This window comes from Odontomachus brunneus, unplaced genomic scaffold, assembly GCF_010583005.1.
Source record: "Odontomachus brunneus isolate Ranch 3 - 2012 unplaced genomic scaffold, Obru_v1 Obru_scaffold_042, whole genome shotgun sequence".
NCBI lineage: Eukaryota > Metazoa > Arthropoda > Insecta > Hymenoptera > Formicidae > Odontomachus > Odontomachus brunneus.
The window spans coordinates 148,664-172,143 of NW_022639492.1; the positions used below are offsets into that span (position 1 = coordinate 148,664).

Here is a 23,480-nt window from a genome sequence, read left to right on the forward strand (position 1 = left end):
ACTTAACATTAAAGATAAGTCACTCTATATATGAAAGAATAATATATATTACTTCTTATTTCGCGTTTTATATATCACAGAAAAGTTAAATATCGCTATTTAAATTTCTCAATAATAACGTTTGCTGTGTCTTCGATTAGGATTGGAGCATCAGCGAACAGGATTCGCAGTAAGAGACTCAGGATTAGCAGAGTGATCGTTGCGTGATTGCAGATACGACGCAAGGAGGAAGCACGTGCTACGACCAAGTGAGTGTTCGTCGTTTCCGCTTTCGTCACTTCGCAACAAGCATCGACGATCGGCGAGATTCGCGCCGATCGCGGCGATCTAAACGATATATGTGTGTGGTATGTGTGTGTATGTGTTTGTAGGTGTGTGTGAACAGGATCGGTGGAAAAAGACAACACAGATACAAGGGAATAGCGTACGTACTTGACTGTATCTTAATGGCGCATACCTGTGAGCTCCTCCACGACAACTAGTAAAGGACGAAATAAGGTCGATTAAGAATCCACACGTTGAATTTCCACATTGAAATCGTCAGTTTATATTTACACAATCGATTATGACGGGCGCGGGGCGCCGCGACCCCCTCGCAGTCATAAATAATAATGGCCCGCTATATAATAGCACGTTCTTTTCTTTTCTTTCTTTCCCCTTCCTTTTTGCTACGTAATTAATTCGAGCTGCATAATGCAATTTTAACCGCTACTCGCTATGAGGGTGTATCTTAAGACACGGGACACTCTGGTTACATACATGAGGAGGACACGTGTTTAGCTAATATATGCTCGTTATATACAGTGTTTACAGTGTGGCATAGCGCGTACGTCGGTGTACGTCGGCGCTGAGAATAGGGTGTAATCGCGGGATTAAAAGACGACGCGCGATCGTATCGCGACCGTTCTAGGCGGTGCGCATGGGCGTCGCTGAATAATCGACGGATTTTCGAGCTCTTGTTTCGTAAAAGGCTGTTTGTCTCTTCATCGTTGTTCAACACGCTCGCTTGTCACAACATGCGAAGGAATAATCCTAAATAGAGATTCCCAGCAAATCCTTCGCGATCGTGAAGAAAGTTCCGACAACAATTCTACAATTTCAAACAACTCGTCATTCATCTCCATGATGGGTTTACCTGCGTCGTTACTCTCCGTGTGATTCGCAGATCATTTTGGGAAAAGCCGAACGGTCAACAATTTCTGTGCTTTCCTTACTTCGCGGGAAAAAAATATTACAAATATTTGAGACTGTAACGCGTTTTGAGAAAATAGAGATCTTAAATGAGAAACGATTTCCTCCTGATTTCTCTTACTCAGGGGGAGAAAAGTGATGAGAGAGACCGGGGCTAGATCCTATATTTTAGAAGTTCGAAGTTACAACTTCTCAGACAACTAATTGTTGTGACTAACATAATGAAGAAATCTTCTTCTATGTATTAATTACTACCACGATCCTATTAACCCTATTATATATTTTGTTTTGCAACAAGCAAAACACGAACATGTAGCAATGTGGCCATCTTTCTCTGGTACCGGGTTCAGTTGTCCAGTAGCGCGGGATAAAGAAAGCCACATATAAAATATGTATCTTGATTAGTAGTTCCAGAATCTCTGCAAGAGATCACCACAGCCCTTCTGCCGGCCCTTAACTATGAGCCAACTTCACCTCGTCCGCCCATGTGCTCTATTTCAATCATTTTATAAATAAAAACAATATATCATACACTTATAAGAAATTTCATTCTAGCTAGTAACATATCGCTTAATTTTATTTAGTAAAAAATTTATGGAAAATATTAATATAAAATTTCGAGAGGCTTAAAAATTTATTTTGCTATTATCAAATCAGTTTTTCCTGTTTCTTAACTGTAATATTATTCTTTTTCTTAATTGTAATATTATTCCGATTTTAGTAAAACTCAGATATTTATGTTTTAAAAAGACCATTTTGTGATTTTGTATCCATTATTCTTCTCAAGATAAATACTAAAAGAAAGCACATGAGCAACATATTCCTGCAGCCATATAATCCCGATCTTTTCTACTGCCCAGAAATGACCAGCGAGTCACACGGAGGAGAGATTCCCGAACTGTCTTTAAATAAAAAATCAGCGACAGAAAAGTGACGATTGTTTGCTTCGATGAACAGCTCCTTTCGAGACGAAAGAAACGAAGAGGGACGAAGCGAACTGCAACAAACCCCATCCGCGCGATCATGACACCCCCTTCTCAGCGCGGCAGATTGTCTGGCAATCTGATTGGACTATAAAGACGGAAACGAGGTGTACAAGTAGATGACTAAGTACAAAGGAGGAGGTGTTTCCGCGCGGCCTGTCCTCATTCTCTATAATTACGAGTAACGCGGCTACAAGGCTTAGGCTCGTACTCCATCAGTCTTTCCCTCCTGCTTTTATCTGGCGAGAGCGGATCTCTGACGCTGAATTCGAGTGACCTCTCCGGATCGGTACGATCGCGCACGATCGAGCGTCCTCGCGCTCGGCAACAGACTCTCAACAACTGATTCTCTATCCCGCAGCAATCCCGTACAATTCAGACTTCTCTCGTTCGAGGTACAATCGCTTGTCCGCACTTTCGAGGTCTGCACGATCGAGGTCGAGATCCACCGCGACGAAATCACTCGGATCTCAGCGAAGCGTGGATCAATTAGTCGCGTTAATCGAACATTTTCCTTCTTCTCTTTCCTTCTATCTCAGCCTCGTCACGTCGCTTCGTTTCGCTGAGATCATCGGATTTCGCCTCTCTCTCTCTCTCTCTCTCTCTCTCTCTCTCTCTCTCTCTCTGCCTCTCTTTCTCTCGAGCGAGGAAGCGTTTGTGAAGGGAACGCTTCGTCGTATCGCGATGTCGATAATGCGACACCGATATGGTTTTCCTATATTACTTTTCTAGGAGAGAACGCGGGCACTGGTTTGCGATCGATCGCGAGACACTTCACCCCGACGCGGTCGGAGGATCTTCCTAGGGAGAGATTGATCGTGTGACGGCGCGTGACAGCCGATTCTCTTGCGAACTTTCGAGTCGAGATTCTTTCGAGGACGATAAGGGAAATTACAACACTGCGATATAAGGGAGATATAGAAATGATGATGTGTCGCGTAATTATAATGCCATAATTGAACTGAGAATTGGATACGATCGATTGCTCACTCGCGTGCCCTCGCGAAGATCGTTCTCTCAAAGTCTCCTGCGCCGGCTTAATGGTAAGGAAAGGAGGGGTGAAAATAATTTTGCCCAATGGCGAAAGTAGCTGGAATTGAGGACGATGTGCGGGAATCGACAATCACGTGGGGGAACTTGAATCTCGATCGGCGCCGGGGAGACTTCGTGAAAACGCGCTGCAATTATAACCGAATCCAGCGACGCGGCGTGTCGTTATCAGACGACCGTAATAGGGGTTCTATGGCGATAGAACAATGTACAATGAATTTCTTTTAGAGAAAGAAATGGATATATGTATATTTATATGTATATAGAGGTATATAATATGTATAGATATATATATATGTATAAATACCGAACCTTTTTCAAGTAAAGAAGACTGCAGGTCTGCGACGATCCACAGGATGCAGGGACAATGATTAACGTTAGGTCGAGCTCATAGCTCACAGCGTGAGATTTTGTTATTGACCCTCGTCGCTCTGAAAACTCGAGGACCGCCCGAACGATTGAGATTCGCTCCCGTGTGGAGGATCAAACGGAGGAACCATTATTCTTACCGAACACAAATGTATTAAACGTATCCATGCTGGGAATCTCGCGTGATTTGATGGAGGGATCTTCGCTTCGCAACAAATCAATTTATAGTTCAGTCGCGAATGCATTATTTTCCTGGTATTCGTAATAATATTGTGAATATCGAGAGTATGCAGTTAGCCGCTGAGTAAATTGTTTCAGTGCGATGTGTGTCCAGTTCAGCGCGCCCCTAGCTTCGTAATTATTCGCGAAATTCCGAGAGCGAATTCTGGGGTTTCCGCGGCGCGGAGAGGAGTCGTCTCACGCGCTCGACGACGAGGGTCAATCACGGGCATCACGGGAGAATACTCGTCGTAGTGGGGTGTCATTATGCGAGCGTCCTTAACTAAAGCGAGATGCCATGCAGTCGTGCCAATGATTGAGAAAATCAAAGAGCTATTATAATAAAATCACACAGATGAGATGCGTGGAGATGAGCGCGGAGATGTAAACGGGGCGAGAGTGAACAGACTCTGGTAACCGATGGTTGCGCGCGAGCGTGATTGCGATTTGAATGGAATATCAATAATGAGTTTCCGCAGTTTTCAGTGAGCGCATCCACATTATGCGTGACCGATTGCGGGACGCGGGTTCCGCGCCGTGCAATTTGGCGAATGAATTAACATGTCAGGGAAATAATGCCGCTGAAAATGTCGGACGAGTGCTTGCCCCGATATAATTCACGACGCTTACGATTTGACGCAAGGTCAGCAAGCATGTTAAATGTTCTCGTCGCGATGCAAGGAAATATCAATCTCTGTTGTGTGTGTATATATATATGTACACGTGCAAGATATATGTATATGTGCCGTTTTCATCTCTTTCTCTTTCTCTCTCTTTCTTTCTCTCTCTGTTTGTCGTGAAGGATCAAAGAATGAAAAAATAGAGGATAAACGAATCTGTCACTTACGTGATCCTAATGATGAGAGGATTAAGTATGCGGGATCGAGTGTATGTCACACTGATATCGATGTTCTAGATATCTCTACGATGCAATGACTAATGATGAAATGAAGCGTATGCTGAGAGAAGCGACTCGCCGGGAGATAACTCTTCCGGAAGACGTCATCTCACACTGTCCCCGCTTCTCCCTCCAGTCCGACCACGTCAAATCGCGAAACTCCGCCAATGTGTCCTTTCTCTCGGCCCCCGTAAAATGAAAAATCGTATCCCATTCGATTAATCCACGACGTCGTACTCTTGAAATTCCTTGGAACAGTGAAATTTCACTCAAGAAATAGAATGATCACGAAGTCACTCGAATCCGAGTAATTTTTCACTCATGTAGAGGAAATTCTCCATTCTGAGTCGTCGAGTGAATGCCTTCATTCGGAATTGAAGAGTGAATCTGATATATTCCGTCAGAAGAATATATTCGCTCTAATCAATCGAGACATTCACTCATATGGAGTCAGAATCCACTCAAAGCTTGAATAAAGCATTGACTATCGCGATTTTAAGTGATGGTATCTTCACAATTGTTTCAAATAAAGATATTGCCACTTTTCACTCTAGTGAGATTCCGCCCCAAGAAATTTAGAGAGTACTCTCTACATTTCTTGGAGTAAAATTTCACTGGAAGATTACACTCAGGGAAGAAAATATGGTGAAAATAGCTATATAGGTGACAACTATACGAATTCTGTATGTAGAATTAATAGATTCGGTTCAATAAACTATTTTATAATTACTGCAACTGAAGCTTAAGTTGCATTTTAACTACAAAATAGTTAAAAATCAAACTATATATATCATAATTCTACATACAAAACTCATATAGTTGTCAGCTAAATAGTTGCTGTTACCATGTTTTTGTTTGAATGTAAAGGGACCACCGAGACACTCAAATTAGAGTAATTTCTCGCTCATACAGAGTGACTCCTTTACTCTGAATCGTCGAGTGAATGCCTTCATTCGGAGTTGAAGAGTGAATCTGAGTACTTTATCGTCAGAGGAACATATTCACTCTAATCAATCGAGACATTCACTCATATGAATTCTCAGAATTCACTCTAAGCTTGAACGGAGCATTTACTCTCGCGATTTTAAGTGGCGGTATCTTCACAATCGCCTTGAGTAAAGATATCTTCACTCGTTTCAAGCAAGATTCCACTGCAAGGAATTTAGAGAGTAGAAGCACTCGGTCTATATAAATATAGAAAACGAGAGAAAGCGCAAAGCGTGTGTGCAACCTCCTAAGATACGCAAGCTCGACTCGGGCGCGCTGCGCTTGCAGGCTATTACCTTGGCGAGGGTTGCCCTGAGCGCGACCGCACACACACACACATATCGCGACACACGGCGGCGGACTGGAAGAGAGGATCAAGAAGAGTGCACGGGCGAGGCGGGGGGCGGCATCGAGTTCCTGGTGCAGTCGTGCGCCGACCAGGCCCTTGTCGAATCTAGACGGTACGTTACCCTGAGACTGGATCTGCGGCGGTCGACGGTGCCGGTGTGATTCGCCGTCATGTGGAGGGCCGACAGCGAGCTCTGATGGTGCTGTAGGTGCAGCGCCCTGCTCCCACGACCGAGACTACCACCCGCGCTCGCGGTGCTCATCGGACGACCCCCGGCGTTGCTGTTCCTCGGGACCACCTCCAGCTGACCTCTACGCAACACACGCACACCACCCTTCATGCACGCCTTTCTGCGTATACGCGCATCCTCCCACTGCCTATATATGCACATACCTCGACCACGGACACACACACACGTTCGGCACGTGCTACAGCGAACCGCTCTTTCTCCCGGAGCGTGCGCGGAGTTTTGATCTTGCAAACGCATTTCTGCCGATAAACACTTATCTCGCAGTGTCGACTCTTTTCTTTTGCATGGAAATTGGAATTTATCGCGCGAGTTGACATTTACTTTCGCGCGAATGTTTGTAACTGGGCCTCTCGTTTTCGAGAGCGGGCAAGAGCTTCTCCCCCGCTCCCGCGTCCCGACGACACTCGCTCTTGACGTTTGGCCCGACAAATATTGGTAGTGGCTCGCTGCAGGTGCCCGCGACGGTAGAACGAGATCTATCTCATAATGAATATCTAGTTACAACATAAATATACATACACAAGCATTTTGTGCACCACCGATATAGAATAATGTATAATGTTTACCGGACTGCCGAGCTGCGCAGGATCGTCCCGATGTTCGGGGCCGACCGAGGCGCACCTCGCAGCCGCGCTAACCAGTCAACGAGAGAGTAAACATCGAACAGTCAAAGATGTATAAATATATCAAAGTTGGCAAATCAGAAAAAGATAAAAGGAATCATAATGCACTGTGGTGTGATTCCTGGCCAGAGAGACGTTTGAGGGTTGCCCGAGGGTTGCTCTTTGGCAAGTACGAAAAGGACACAACTAGCTTTTTCCTTCTTTTGTATACATTACCAATAAAAAGTGGGTAGTACGACCGACGTATCTGATGCTCCCGAGAACATCTCGAAAAATCTTCAGATTTCGAAAGATCACCGGCTGTCACGAATCTCGTCAGCCAAGAGACGGCTTGAAAGAGGGCGAATGCAGTAATGGAATGCGGGGGATGTCTGACCAAGGATTACACCACGATCACTAAGATTAACATGTGCTGTACATAGCGCAGTGCAGTGCAGGCGGCAGCTGTGGGCTACGGCTCAGCTATGAGACACATTACCGGTGGATCCGCGATCGAGTGGACTTGCAGACCCAGCGAATCGCGCTGCGAGTCGGCGCGCCGCGGGAGTACGGCAAAGAGTACTCCGGCACATTCCACTGGGTAATCGCGTACGTTTGTATATGTACATTATGTCGACTGTAACTGTATACTGTATTTACGTGTGTGTATGCCCGACATATATATCCAGGTATGGCATGTGTATTAAAGACTATATACGCGGATACTTCTCTTTTTTTCGCTCACGCTCGCCGCGAGACAATGATCGGCGTCCGATCGATGATCGGCGGCGAACGTGTGCGCTCTTATGCTCTCTACCCATTAGCTCTCGATATACCAAGGGAGTCCACGTTTCAGCTTCGTTCCGATTAGTGCGCTGAGCTTCAATGAGGCCTCCACATTCATCAGACCAAAACTCATTAGTCTCTCTAATCGTTTGCATCGTATCCGGATATGTGTATAAATTGCATGGAAAGAGATCTCAGCTCGTGCAACTGTGTGAAGAGAGACCAGATGAAAGTGCGGCGACTCTGTTACCGCGACAGAAAAGTCAGCATTCGGCTGTATTAAAACTTCGTTGCAATAACTGAGAACTAACTGAATAGAAGCCTTCTGCAGGAAGGTTCTTTCTATTACTACAACCGAGTTTTTCATCTGGTCCCTAATCTTACCAGGCGACGGAAAACTCAGTTACACTAACAAAATTATTTTTTTTCCTTATGTGACTGTTGATAAGTTAGTTAATCTGTCGTTTTTCGACAGTTTCACACAGAGGATGCCGGGGCAAGATGCTACACTTTGCAGAATTTTGAAATCACAATTTTTCAGTCGACTAATTATTGCGATTAAATGATGGAGGCAACCTTTATGTCTTTATACCAGCAACGATTCTGTAAGTCGCATATTTAGTTCTGTAAGAATCGAGATACGAGTATAATACAATGTGGCTATCTTGCCTTGGTACTGGTCAAATTAACTAACACAATCTAGAATAAAAATGCAAGATATGTATTATAAAGTATTTGAAAAATGTTTCATCGTTTAGAATTATTTTGTGGTAATTAAAATTATTGACGCCGTTTTGTTTCAGAAAAAAAAATATATAGACATATTTTCGATAACCAAAATATAGCAATTTTTGTTTCTTATTTACATTTACCACATGGAAAAGAAAGAATAAATTTGTGTCAATCAGAAAAACAGTAAAATGTAGTATAACTTTTCGTCCTGGCTTTTTCTTTCCTTTCTTTCTTTCATTCTTTCTGGCTTTCTAGCCAAAATGAATTTTTAGTTACGCTAATCTATCAATTCGTTGTCTAAAAAATGCGTTTTTTCAGACAATGAATCGCAGTGCTAATGAATGATATCGAATAGGTTAACGTAACCAAGAATTGGTAACTGAAGCCAGAAATAAAAATACCATATTTTACTATTTTCTGACACTATCATTCTTTTTTCTCATGCAGCTTTACTTCGTCCATTGATTATACTCGATTATGCTATTACAATACTTTTATAAATAAAATTTAATATTATTATCTGAAATCATTACACCATACAAACTTTCAGGAAGCTTCATTCTAACTAATAACACGAAATAGCGACTCAAAAATGTACTCGGCAGCTCTTTACCAGTTTTTTTTTCTACTTTTTTAACTGTAATATTGCGATTTTAATGAATTGCGATTTTAGTTCGGGCAAAAGTACATATATTCTAAAGTGAAAATTTTGCAATTCCATTTCCATCATTTCACTCACGATAATTACAAAAACAAGGCACATGGCCAACATATTCCTTAGATCCCAATTAGACCCGGTCTCCTCTATTTTAACATATTATATCATATTCTGTAATATCCAGATATGACGAGAACGATTAAGACTAATGAGTTTCGCCCTAATAAATGTCAAAACTCTATCGAAGCTTAGTGTACTCGATATACGCGACAAAGATAGTATCGAGGCCGTGTCACGCTTGGTGTTCGTTTTAACGTCGAGGAATGCTATTATTATATGGAATCGTAGAAATTGAAGGCGAACGTCGGCCTCGTGATCTTCATTTCTCGTCGCGGAGTGATTCATTTGACACGTCGCGTTCGCATTAATCGCGTTGCAGAAGAACGCGATAAAGTCCAGATGAAAATTGTACTCCCTTCGCGTCCGAGCCCTGATCGCAATATTTACAACATTCTCTCTATTTCTTTCTTTCCCTCTCTCTCTCTCTCTCTCTCTCTCTCTCTCTTTCTCCCTCTCTCAATCCCTTAGCGATACGTAAAATTCTGTCGATTACGAAAGCTTTTTGCGGAAGTTCACGGATACGATCCTTACACGGCTACCCTAACTTTACTCGTAGAAATTCTGGAAAAGTAGCTGCCTATCGATTACCAATTGCGACTATACAGTAACAACTCTCTCACTCTCTCTCTCTCTCTCTCTCTCTCTTTCTTCCTCTCCGAGTTAACGTTATTTTACGGCGCGAAACGCGATTATCGATCGCTCGCGAGAAAAGCGTGGAGCGCGTGTCGCCGACGAGGGGACCCGCCGGTGAATTTTTCCGATAGGACGCGAAAGCTTCGCGGACAAGAGGCTCTTCTCGTGGTCGGGAGGAAACGGAAAGCGTCACAAACACTCCCGACCGTTAGCTCGCGCTCGCGAAAGCACCCTTGTAAACAAATAATTGACGATGTTCTAGCGAATGTCTCTACTTCGCGGTCGCGATCGATTGTGACCTGCGGCGTTACTCGGGGACTTATCTTTGGCCACGTAGACTGTGGTGGACGCGAAGTAAAAGCACCAATATGTTTGGACACTAATGACTGGCATCTAACTTTCGGGTGGCTTCAGCCTGTCGTACACGACAGAGCGCAACGATACACACTGCTTGTCGTGCCTCTCATATTGTCGCGCAGACGGTATTTTGCTTCAAGTAATCGTATTCCTCTTGATTCAAGAGGAAAAAAGTTAGAATAATATCTAGTAGATTTTAAATTAACAGCTCACTTCATTAGAAGAGAAATATTCTTTCGATAAGTTTTCGCTTAGAATATGGGATTATAGGAAACATCATGTTGTAATTAAAATTCTTTCTTTTAAATATATTCCGTATAATTATTCACCAATCTTGTCTAATTAATAACTCAAAATTTTATGTAATTATTTGCAAAATAGTAGAGAAATTTTTCGTCCAGTTTGATTTAATCTACGTGTATATGAGAGTTTTATATACTGAAAAAAGTCTAGTAATTATTATCAAATGTATTTAGTTACAGAATTTAGGTTAAAATTATTTAAGTTAAATATAGATATCTTAAAATAGTTTAAATTGTATGCAAGATCAAATTTTTTAAATAAAATTAAAAAATTACCTAAAACAATGTTCGTCGCAAATACAAATTTTAGTATTTACCAAATATCTTATTTTCTGTTATCAAGAGATTTGGTATTAAAAAACTTCCAGAATTTAATTTGATGATCTAAATGTACAGTTCAAGCAACTAAATTTTAGCTCTAAGAACTATACATTTGCTTTATATAACTAAATGATGTTCTATTTATGTTTCGTCCGCATTATTTGACTGAATAATTTAGCAACAATTGAAAAAAGATCAATGTTGTGATATGGCCAAAATTTTCCCGTGAGGGAAATGCATGAAATCGGGTTATTTTTATATTTTTGGGCCTGCTGAACTCGAATATGAAGCTTAAAATTGTCCAAATTTCGGAGAACTTTGTGAAAATTTAGTTTTTCTACGAAAAGCCTCGTTTTTCATCAAATACTTTTTAATGAACGATTAATAATTGTGAATAAAAGAAAAGTTGTTATTGATTTTATTGACTTTTATTGATATATTTTAATTTAACAAATAATTCTTGATCATTTGACCTATTCTTACAGTTCCGTGAATCGTAGTGTAAAGGAGATAGTGTACAATCGAGAGTAACGTTCATGTGCAGAGCTAGCGGCTAGCTAATGATATGCTCATATCATTATTCATGATATAACATAAACAACATTTTCATTACAAAAAATAGCTTTTAAAATGTTTAAGATTGTATGTGAACTTTTTAAGGGTGCAAAAAAGGAATAGGTTTTAGTTGCGTTGGTAAGAGCTGCGATTATATGTCAAGTGATCAAGAAATATCTGTCAAGTTCACGAAAATATAAAAAAAAAATCAGTAAAAGAAACTTCTTTAGTTCACAATTGTCAATCGTTCATCAAAAATTATTTACTGGAAAGCGAGGTTTTTCTGTAAAAAACTGTATTTTCACAAAGTTCCCCGGGATTTGGACTATTTTAAGTTTTATATTCGAGTTCAGCAGGCCAAAAGTATAAAGGTAGACCAGTTTTATGCGTTTCATACGTTTCATATAGGTAAATTTTGGCTCTTTTACAACATTGTTTTCTTAGTATCTGTTAGGAAATTCTTTTTTCAGTATATACTATAATCGTCAAACCTTGCATATTCACAATATATGTATATATGTTCTATATTGAAAGTTTAAATATTCATAATTAAAAATCAAAATAATAAGAATACCCAGAGTTAGGTACCAGTGTTATTATATATAGTGTCCAGGCACTGGTACTTTTACTTTACCCGGCGTGTAACCGTGTCGTCATTATTCGTTGCCTCACAACTCGCACTTGCCTATTTCGTTCGTTAACGCGGCGCTCATATCGAGAACGCATGGGCATCGTATGCGATGATACACGGCGATCGAGCCGACTGGAGGATGAGGAGTATAACGACCGTAACAATCTCATCTCCTTCTATCGTCTCTTCACCCGTCCCCAACTCGCTGTCGTGTTCCCGTCTCGAAGCGGAGCCTCGAAAGAGCGCCTCTCGCGCGACGAGTGTAGGCTCGATTCCGCTTTATTGTCTTGAATTTATCGAAATTGTCCAAGGATCGAGCGTCGTCCTTTTTTCTTCTTATAATGCGCAGCCTTCTGATCGACGCGCAACGAGACGGAAGGCAGTGAATCACGTTCGCGTGAATATTTCTGTTGAGGGACGCGAGGGGAACGTGTGGTAATTTTCCCCATAAGCGGCGCGCCATGTGTTTTTCACCGGATACATTCCTTGGTTTCATGGACTTCTCGCGGCGAATCTTCTTTACGAAGTTGGAAGAAGCTACGTTTGTTCTGTTCGCGTGACTCGATGTGAGCTGTTTAGAGCAGTGCTCGGAATTACTTGCGTCTTCGAGGCAATTTTCGAGAACTACACCTGCTTCTTTCCCCTTATCTGCCCCGCTCGGCAGTCGAGCGTGCGATGGACAATCGCTGCGCTCAGCCGTCAACTTCATAAGGCCTGCGGAACTCTCTCTAACTTGTGAAATTCTTCTATGTATGTTACTTCTATATAATATTTTTGTCTTTTATCTACGCTACCAACATTTATATTATTATTATTACAACAATATAAAACACTAGTTTCAATAAAAACTTTTACAAAATTAGAGAGTTCCACAAGTCTTGTGAGGTTGACAATCCTGAGACTAAGCGCCGCGACAGTCAGCTGCAAAACTCGCCGCGCGAGTGGGAGAGATAAAAAGAAAGTAAGCGTAGACTTAAAAAATGTAGCTTTAAAAGTGCAAGTAATTTCAAACATTGGTTTAAGGAGCGTACGTATTCCCCGTTAAAAAATTTATCACGTCATTAGGTTGATCCCAATCAGTTGTTTGGTTTGTACAGAGTGATTTATCAATCCCTTAAATGGAATGCTCAGGAAAATTTCGAAATAAAATATCAAAATCCTTTTGATTCATTTAAACTATTGTACTCTTTTAACCTTTTATTTAGTAATATTGCTTTCAAGCAAAATCGATTTCTCATGAGTTATATGTAAGAACGATAGACGTAGAACCCATTTATTTGGCACTGTTACTCTGGAGTGACATCCGATTACCTGTTCGTCAATGACTCAATTTCGATTTTTGTCATTAGATGATAAAAATGTGTTTCCTCTCTCTCTCTCTCTCTCTCTCTCTCTCTCTCTCTCTCTCTCTTTTAAATTTTCTTGAGTCTGCCAATTAAAGGATTAACTCAGACCAAATACAAAGATTAGATATTTTGTATTCTGTTTTTCAAAATTCTTACAAAGAAAATAGCAATAAAGAGAAATAATCTAGATATGCTTATTAAAAAAGATACATCCTGTAAATCGCGCAGTCATTTTAGATCTATTAGATATATAATAAGTCCCGATTGCTACACTGCATGCTTATTGCCATGCTTGATAACATCACTTCATAACCAAATCAATTAACTTATTGGGATCAAACTGATCAAGACCATGAAATAACTTTCTAGTCAGGCCGCTCTTCATCGATATACGAAGCGCGGTGAAAGTGAGTTAACAAAGGCGAGGAGGCTCCACGAAATATAATTCTCAAAGCCTCGTAAGAATCGGTAAATCCTCGAGACGCTCCGAAGAGGCTCCTTCGAGGCGGAACGCGAGTTCGCGGACGCGAGTTCGGATATTGTTCCGGACGTCGGTCTCGCTGGCAACGAGAGCAACGACGTCGTGTCGATTAGTGAGCGTTGTCCAGTGTCGCCTCTGGATGACAGTAGACTGAGTACCTTGCTGGCAGAACGAGCGCTTCTAATTCGGCGGTGAGGTGCCGCCGGATCATGTGCTTGGCTGGCGGTATGCCCAAAGCGGTCGCCATGGTGTCGCCGGTGAACGACGGCTCCAACACAACCAGAGCACCGTGCACACCCGAGTCTGCGGCAGAAAAAAACAGAACGTGTTCCTTTGTCCGAGATCGCGATTGACGTCTCGAAGGAGAAGGAAGACGAATTCGAAAAGCAACTTCAGGTGAAGGTTAAAGGTCGCTTTGTGGGAGTTTTTATTATAAGAATTATTATAAAAAGGTTGTGTGAGTTTTATGTGTTTTTAACCTTTTCGCTATGTGGCGCGCTAGGAAGTGACAGTGTCCATAGTGTTCAATCGGCCGCTAAATGGTTCATTTCTTCTAAAACTTCATCTACAATGTGTCTTTTTCTTCCTGTTTCTTTATCTCTTTTTGACTCAAACCTTGAAGCTTGATCTACAATTTGTTATTTGCTTCCTGTTTCTTTTTCTTAATCTCTTTTTGACTCGAACCTTAAGCTTTAAGTCAGAAAAAGACAGAAGACAAGAAACAGAACGCAAAGAGCATATTGTAGATCAAACTTAAGCCTTAAAGCCTGATCTACAATATGCTCTTTGCGTTTTTTGTCTTCTGTCTTTTTCTGGTTTAAAGCTTAAAATTTGAGTCAGAAAGAGATAAAGAGAAAGAAGCAGAAAGCAAAGAGCATATTGTAGATCAGGTTTAAGTTAGAAAAAGAGAGAAAACAAGAAACAGAAAGCAAAGAGCACATTGTAGATTAAACTTGACGAAGTTAAAAGCGCCTCACAATTATGAGTTATTGCTTACAAGCTTGCGTGGTAATCGGTTATAGAAGTCGAAGTGATAATACACAAGTAGATATTGGACTTTCGTTATATCCTTATCGGATACGAGTATAATACATATACTCATATTTCTCTTTTGAATCTTCCGTGATAGTTGTGACGTTGGATGTCTCATAACTCTGTCACTTCTCTCATTTCATATTATAATCGACCCGCATAGATGTTCCTCAAGATTTTTCCAAATACAGCACAGATTCCGGTCAGAATGTTCAAATGTATCCCAAAATTAGTTATATATTACGATATCAGTTGGGAATCCAATTCTTTATTTATTCAGCATTTGCGCATATGTCGTCTTTTTTCGAAGACGGATATATATGGCTTTCATATATAAACAGCTACCACAGTGCAGGACGGATCTAATACAGTATAACACGGCCTTCGTAGCGAAAAGGTTCTCGTCGAGAGAAAATCCGTCGTATAAAAACGAGGGGTAAAAGGAAGCTCGGCGCGATGCGAGAAATCTGACGTGCGTGGGTCACCTTTCAAATTCTCGGCGTATTCCGTGAGATCGATATTTCTCGCCCACCGAATGAACCTCTGATTCGTCCAGACCAAAGGATCCGTGTCGACCTGCTCGCATTGGTGTCTCCTGACAGCAAGCGCCTGTCACAGAAGCACGAGGTCTCTTTAGAACGGTCACTACTCGTCGGCCGCAATTACGTTGTTTAATTAGTCGTCACGGGGAAGTGATACGTGAAAAGCGATCTCGGCATGGGAGGCTTTGCCCTCGCGCTCGTAATGGTCTTCCGATAACGCGAGCTCGCTCACCTGTCGATCGTAGTTCAACATCCGCAGCAAATGAATACCGTGAACGATGCTGGCCTGGTGAAACTTTCTGGTCACCCCGAGCAGCTTCTCCAGCTCTTTCTTACTCAGATGGTCCAACATACGCGCGTCTACCATATTGGTGGCGAAGCTCTCCGAGTACTGGGCCAGACCCAAGTCCGGCAACCACTCGGAGCTCACCCAGGTGTGTCCGAGTTGGGCGATGCAGGGATACCGGACGTGACTCGGGTGCCGATGCTCCTCGATAGCCAGACGCAGTTTCTTCCGATGAAGGGGATGAGTCACGCCTAAACCGGCCTCCAGCTCGGCATCGCTCAGTTCAAGCAGAACCTGCAAGTGGACGTTACGAACAAACGGCGAGACATAACATCCCGTATAGAAACTTCCCAAACATTCCCAAGTATAGCACAGATTCCGACCAGATCATCCAACTTACTCCAAATAGGGACAGAGGGGACCGGAGTTAGATGTCCCATATTTCAGAATTTCGAAGTTACAACTTCTCAAACAACTAATTGTCGTGACTAACTGTGCAAACATGATAGAGGCAACCCTCTTCTACGTGTTAATGCCTGCTACGATCCTACTAACCTATATTTTATTTAATCAAATAGATTTAATACAATATTTAGATAATAACTAAAATACAAACAAGTAGCAACGTGGCTAACTTGCCCTGAGAGGGTTTAGTTGTCCATTGGATAAAAAGACTATATAAAAAAAAAAATATATATATATATATATATATGTTAGTAGTTCCGGAGTTTCCATGAGAGATAAGCCCTCTGTCGGTCTTTAATTATGGGCCAACTTTAGCTCCTCCGTCAATATATTCAATTTTAATCATTTTATAAATGAAAATTGCTTTTATTATCTAAAACAGTATATCATGCACTTACAAGAAACTTTATTTTAATTAGTAACATGTCATTTAATTTTATTCATTCATAATGGAGAATATTGATACAAAATTTCTAGCGTCTTGAAAATTTACTTTAAATTTACTATTAAATCAGTTTTTCCTACTTTTAACTGTTAATATTATTCTGATTTTATATAATAAAATTTGGGAAAAAATGAAATTTAAAGATAATAAGTTCTAACAGAACTATGTGTTTTGTATATATATCTACTATTCCTGTCAAGGTAAATACTAAAAGAAATCATATAAACAACATATCCCCAGGGCCATTTAAATCCGGTCTTCCCTGTTGCGATACTAATTGAAAATCCCATTCTTATCCCAATATTTATCACGCATAAAAAATGTTCTGAGATCTAATTGAGATCTATTTCGATTTCTCAAATAATTGAAGTTGCGGTTTTAAGTGGGTAACCTAAAAGAAAAAAAAATTGCGTAGAAAAAATAAAAGGAAAAGAAGAGAAATTAACAAAATAATAATTACTTAGTACTTTCATAATTATAATTTATAGAAATATAAGGTCTATTCTGTTCAAAATATAGGCTGTTGGTTACGATATACGGTTATTTTTATAATTTATCGATCGTTAATTATAAATAATTGAATACACGTAAATGTATAACGATGTTAAAGTTTTATATTTGAAGAGTAAAAATATAATATATATTGTTTTACTTAAGACATTTATAATTTTTTTTTCAGAAAAAGGTTAAACAAAATACTTGGAAGAGTTTTAGATATTTATCCTCTTTAAATATTTGAACTTGTTAAGTGTGTGTAAATATTTAAAGCGTTTCAGATATATTGTTCAACATAGAAATCAAGATAGAAATCAAGAAAAGGAAAAACTCTCATTAGAAAACTTTCGTTAAAGAAAATAGAATCTGTGTAGGTCTTCCACTGAAAGTCGCATTTTGAAACACTTTTAATTCGAATCAGATTCTTCAATCAGAGCTGAACATTCTTTTGGAAAGTCAGAATGGATCCTAATTAAATCCCAAAAAATTTTCTATACTGTGTGTCAATAATCACAGACAAAATACTCGGTATCGATTATATTTCGAGCAATAGTTAAACACTGTCGGCTGCTTCAAGTTCCCGTTTAGTTCACGCTCGAAAGATTCGTCGGCGATTTAACTCGAGATCGATCTCGGCTACTGGGTCGCAACGACCGAGGGTGTTGTGAACACTTCGCATTCGCGTCTACGGATTAAACGGTCTCAAAGGCTTGTTGATGAAACAAGTGAAGAGACCGCACTCTCTTCCCTTCTCCCTCTCTTTCTCTCTCTTTATCTCCCCTTCTTTCTCTCCCGTTCCATTACCTTGCCCGACTTGACGTTCTCAGCACATCGCGGTCCATACTGCGGCATCCCGAGAGCCACCTCTAACCATGCTAAAACGGTAGGGGCTCGCCATCGTTCCATAGGCACGGAGGCCGCTTCTCGCAGCAAACGAAGTTTCTCGGCATAACCCTCCTCAGTGAGTGGCGACCACGATCGATATGGATCAAAGCCGTCCGATCCCTCGTTGCCGCCGCTCCCGCCACCGGAACTGTTTGCCGTCTTCCGGTGTCGCGAGCGAGCGAACACCCTGTCAAAAGGGAGAACAGTGATTCATATCGTATATATCTATGGAATAATGATCGGGGAGTCGGGTAATGAATCTTTACAAATTGGCTTTTAAAGTCACTGGGCTCTATTGTAAAATTTATACACGAAGAGAATTTTATAGTAAAAATTATTATTGAATTTTCTAACCGAGGGTTAAGTCGACATTCTGTAGTAATTGATTGTATTTTTATTTTATGTGTGTGTGTGTGCTATTTATATTTTAAAAACTAAAATGCGCTGTTAAAAAATTTACTGTTTTTAGTAAAATTTACTGTTTCTTAGCAAGATAGACCTTTCGGATAGCTTCTACTCCTGCACTATTGAGAAAAATTATCCAGTAAAAAATTAACAAATGGATATTTCTGATCAAATTCCGATCAGAATATCCGATTAAATTTTATTGGATACTTCTGATCATAATAACATTTCATCAAATAAATCGATCAAAACATTATAAATCGATGTTTCTCATCGGATGTTTCCTGATCAGAATTTGTCAGTATTTTAATTGGAAATATTCATTTGTTAATTTTTTATCGAATAATTCTTTCAGTATAGAAATGTTATAAAACTGAAAAGAATTTATATATTAAAAAAAATATATAATACATATTCTCTCTACGTATATTTTTTCATTTATATGAGATACATAGAATATATAGGAGGACAATTTTCTGTTACATTATAATCATATGATCATAATCTCTACGATCGTAATCTTTTATAATCATACGTTATAATCGTACTCTACTAACTTAAAACAAAATTACTTCCTGTTACGCACGATCTTATTAACGAAAGTTATAGAATTAATATGTATAAGCGCTATCACATGTATTGATTACCAAGCATCCCACATAAGTGCTTGAGTCTGACGGTGAGTTGTGTTGCCCCTGCCTAATTCCTAAATCCGACCCGTAATAAACAAACTATTCATCTTTTTATAATTCAAAAATTAAGCTTCGGATAACATTTTCCCAAAGAAAAAAATATCTTAGAATTCGTCTAAAAATATATTATTTTAAGGACAGGGAGTTATTTTGAATCACCCTCTATAATTTTGGTCTACTACTCTAATAAAAATAGAAGCATCAAGACTCTCGATGTTCTATTAAAGAGAATTAACAATTAAAGTGCTTATACGACAACATGGATTGAGAAATTACTATTATAGTAAAAATTACGTTAGAATTTAATTGCTTTCTTTAATGTTTTTCTAAATGTTTTATGTAAAGCTGGATTTTCTTCTCTGTATATTGAAATAAATTATTATAAAAATAGTAAATCTGATGATTTACCTAATACATGATATAAAAAAGCACTCAAATAATTATATAATTTTGTAATAAAAATTCAAACATGCACAGTTTTAAACAAATATACAGTAATTTCAGTTATAATCCTGTTAGATTACAAAAATTTTGTTGCTATTTGCATTGTATTTTCTCTGTGTGTAGGAATAGACTATTATCAAAATTTATATTTTGCACTAAGCTATCAGTAAAAATCTCTTGCTAACGTAGTAAACATAATATTACTAATGTAACAATTATGTAATATTATTAATGTAACAATTGTGCTAAAGACAGTAGAATTTTTAATAGTACATCTTACAGTTTAATATTTTAGGTTTTCGCGAAACCAAATCTAATATGCATCTCACAGTTCCTAAAATATAAAATAGTACATTTGAAAAATGAAAGGATAATAAATTAGTGCAGAAGGTTGGCATATTTCTCAGTTACAAAATTCTATAATAAATAATTTGATCATAAAACTCCGTTCGTATAAGCGGCAAACGAATGTTTGTTGTCGCGAGACCTTCGTGCAGTCGTCAAATCCCGAGTCCAACGACGCTACCAAAAACGAGAAACTAGATCCCACTGCGGTACACTTAATGCGTTTCGTGCCTTGTCGTGTTAACGGCTTGGCGGCATAATGGAGGCTTATGAGATTTCTACCCGTTGCCCTGTTCTATAGCCAAAGACTCGCTTGGCACCATCCATCATTTAGAATAAATCACGGCTGAGGGATGAAAGCCTCTTGCCGATATACCGGTTGCATGGCGTCTGAGGGGATGTGATTGAAAAATCGATTATGGTTTCAGCACCCATCTCCCGAAAACGGAGAAGTCTCGCGATCATTCACGAAATCCCGCTCTGCGCGCGACTTTTTCATTCTCCCGTTAGTCGTCGTGAATTTACATGGAGGGAATATAATTCTTTTTCGTATCAATTCTTCTCAATTGTGCTATGTTTTCAATTGTATTATGTTTTGATAGTTCAGGAAGACTGTCAGTAAAGTCTATCTTGTTAAGAGAGATATAATAAACTTCGCTAAAAACATCCCGCGTAGAAAATACTTAGGGATATAATTGGAATTCAACCCGATTTCCCACAATTATTATAAATTCTAGATGGGAAATTATGCAGGTTCTGGTTAAAAGTGTAATGTTTTAAACATGCGAATCTAAGTAGGAAACCCGGACAGATTGTTTCCCTAAATTTCTCTGGTTTACATTTTAAACTAAAATTGAACAAAATATATGAAATACTTTGAGTGTTTATTCGTTATAAGTATATATATATATATATATATATATATATATATATATATATATATATACACATGTTTGTAAAGAATAAATACTCAAAGTGTTTGCGAAAACACTATATCATTATAAAGAAATTATAATAGGAGACGTTCGAGTTAAGAAAGTAAAAAACATATAAAAATATCCGACAAATTCTCCTGATTTATACATGCATGAAATCGTTAAATTATCCTCAGTATACAAATGTATTACACATAAAATGAAAATATATTATTTTGCGTTTTACTATGGAACAATGTAAGCCAGAGAAAACATTTGTATTGTCTTTACTGCATTAATAAAACTGATGTAAAAACACTTAAAAAAGCTTTTTTGAATATTTTTTTTCAATACTAGACAGAGAATCTATGATCGGAACAAGAATGGAATTCTCAATTGGCATTGTAGTGGGATAATTTATTTTGCAACACAGTTGAGCATTTGGATTGAAACGTAACCTGTGTTTGGGAAAATATTGAGAAATTTCTATGCGGGGTAGCAAATGTTTTAACAGCACATTTCATTTTCTAAAATATATGAACAGCTCGTATAAAATGAAAGAATAGTGAATTACTGCAGAATGTCGATCTGTTACAAAATCCTACAGTAATTTTTGCTATAAAATTCTTTCCGTGTACACATCGTACGCCGCCGTTGTTGCACGCGATAATGCACCGTCGTATACAATTGCAATTTCTCGTTGATCGTGTTACAAACTCATTTCGCACGTTTGTACATTGTTAGACGGCAAAGACTCGCGTGGCGATCGTCCCCCGCGCGTCTCCTGTAATACTAAAAGCTGTCATAGAGTACAAAAACGTGTAGCAGCTGTGTGCCGCATGCGAACATACGAGATTGAAAAATCAATGGACAACCGGAGCCGGAGTGCGCGCTTATAACGCCGTCGCGTTTATCGTCGCGTGAATGAATTGACGAGAGAGAGGCGTAATATTGGGTGAGTGCAAAAGTTTTGACGGCCTTCTCAAAGATATCGATCCAGTTTTATCGGCAGTATATGCTTGCTAATATGTAGATGTATTATATGCTGTTGGAAAGATCATACTTTTAGTTGTAATTATAAGCAGGAATTGGTCTGATTTGGTTTTTGATTGGTCAGTTTAGTGTTGTTCTGAGAAGTAAAATTGGGAATAATTAATGATAGAGTTCATTTGCGTGCTATTATGATGTACGAGTTTCGGAAAAGAACAGCCATTTCGAATACCATGAAAAATATTTGTGAAGTGTTTGAAAAGATAATTTGCAAAATTTAAACAGCGTGATTTTGCGTGAACCTCAAAGATCAGTCATGTTCCGACCGGCCTTCCGGTATCGATGACGACATTGTGCGCAATTTAGTGGACATCAATTTACGAGTTTTGACATAAAAGATTGCTGAGAGGCTAAATAAATCGACTGCATTTTGGCTTTTAAAGAAACTATAATTTAAAGCTCGATGTGTCACATAATCTAACAGAGAAGAATAAAATGAACCAAACCTCTATAACCTTCTTGCTTGGTTGACTGACAATCGTTTCTGGGTGGATTAGTGACAGGAAACAAAAAATAGATCCAATACGACAATGTGGAACAAAAATGGATTTGCAGATAGAACAGTGAACGCGGTCAGCCTATGCCAAAAGTTGGTTTGCATCCTCGGAAGATTATGTCGTCTGTATAGTAGGGTTGCAAAGACGTGGTCTTTTTGTGAGCTGCTCGAATTGATCAATTTCGATAAGTATTATCAACAAATGGACATTGTGAAGGCAGTAATTGAAGAGAAACCTCTGATTTGACCAAACGGAAAGGCGTTGTCTTTCATCATGACAACGCTAGACTTTATACTTCAATAAAAACGCAACGAAAATTCAGGAAGCTAAGTTGAAATATTCTATTATACTCGCCGTATTATTCTAACATTGCTCCATCAGATTATCACTTGTTTTGGTTGTTACAAAATAGTTTGAACGATAGAAAATTCGCTGCTTTTCACGACCTGCAAAATTACGTTTCTTCATTCTTAGACGAAAAGCCGACCACCTTTTATGTCAGGGGCATACGAATGCTGCTAGAACGTTGGCAAAAGATACACTGAGAGAAATTATTCGGTTACAAATTAAAAAACGGATATTTCTGGTCAAAGTATCGATAAATTTTTATACCCTATCAGGATATCCGATTAAATTTAATCCGATACTTCCGATCATAATGGCATTTCATCAGATAAATCGACCAAAAAATTATGAACTGATATTTCTTATCGGATAGAATTTAAAAAATTCATCGGTATTTTGATTGGAAATATCCGTTTGTTAATTTCTTATTGAATAATTTCTCTCAGTGTGATAGAAAACGATAGGGTTTATTTGGTGGAATGAAATTAGATCGTTTTTAATCAAATTACTTGGTTCCATTTTTCTATCACAAAATCCATCAAAACTTTCGCATTCACCCAATATTACGACTTCCTCACCTCCATATAGCGCGCACGGAAACTTGTCACGGATCTCTCGAAGCTTTTTACGCCGCCGCCGCCATTGCCGCCAAACCTATTATTATTATCCGCGACTATTATCCGCGGCTCAGTGTCGCGGACGCATAAATTACACGCGACAATGAAACGATTCAATTTCGTTAACATGTAAAATGTACCACCCGCTGCTGCGCCGGCGATAATTGCGATTAAGTGTTTGCCCAACGAGCCGCATAATCG

The 23,480-nt window shown here is 39.3% G+C and overlaps 1 protein-coding gene across 15 annotated transcripts in view; it reads right to left on the reverse strand.

Annotated features, from left to right (window-relative positions):
* Window positions 1-23,480, reverse strand: part of LOC116844569 (kazrin) — a 315,333-nt gene that overhangs the window by 5,720 nt on the left and 286,133 nt on the right. For 13 of the 15 annotated variants that reach the window (XM_032816274.1, XM_032816273.1, XM_032816276.1 and 10 more), the window contains 7 exons: window positions 17,890-18,157; window positions 15,627-15,974; window positions 15,338-15,461; window positions 13,979-14,123; window positions 6,168-6,357; window positions 3,537-3,563; window positions 458-478 (listed from right to left, as the gene is read on the reverse strand). In XM_032816274.1, coding sequence (XP_032672165.1) covers window positions 458-478; window positions 3,537-3,563; window positions 6,168-6,357; window positions 13,979-14,123; window positions 15,338-15,461; window positions 15,627-15,974; window positions 17,890-18,157 — 1,123 coding nt within the window. The remainder of the gene's footprint in view (window positions 1-457; window positions 479-3,536; window positions 3,564-6,167; window positions 6,358-13,978; window positions 14,124-15,337; window positions 15,462-15,626; window positions 15,975-17,889; window positions 18,158-23,480) is intronic. The other 2 variants (XM_032816267.1, XM_032816268.1) reach the window with 2 other exon arrangements.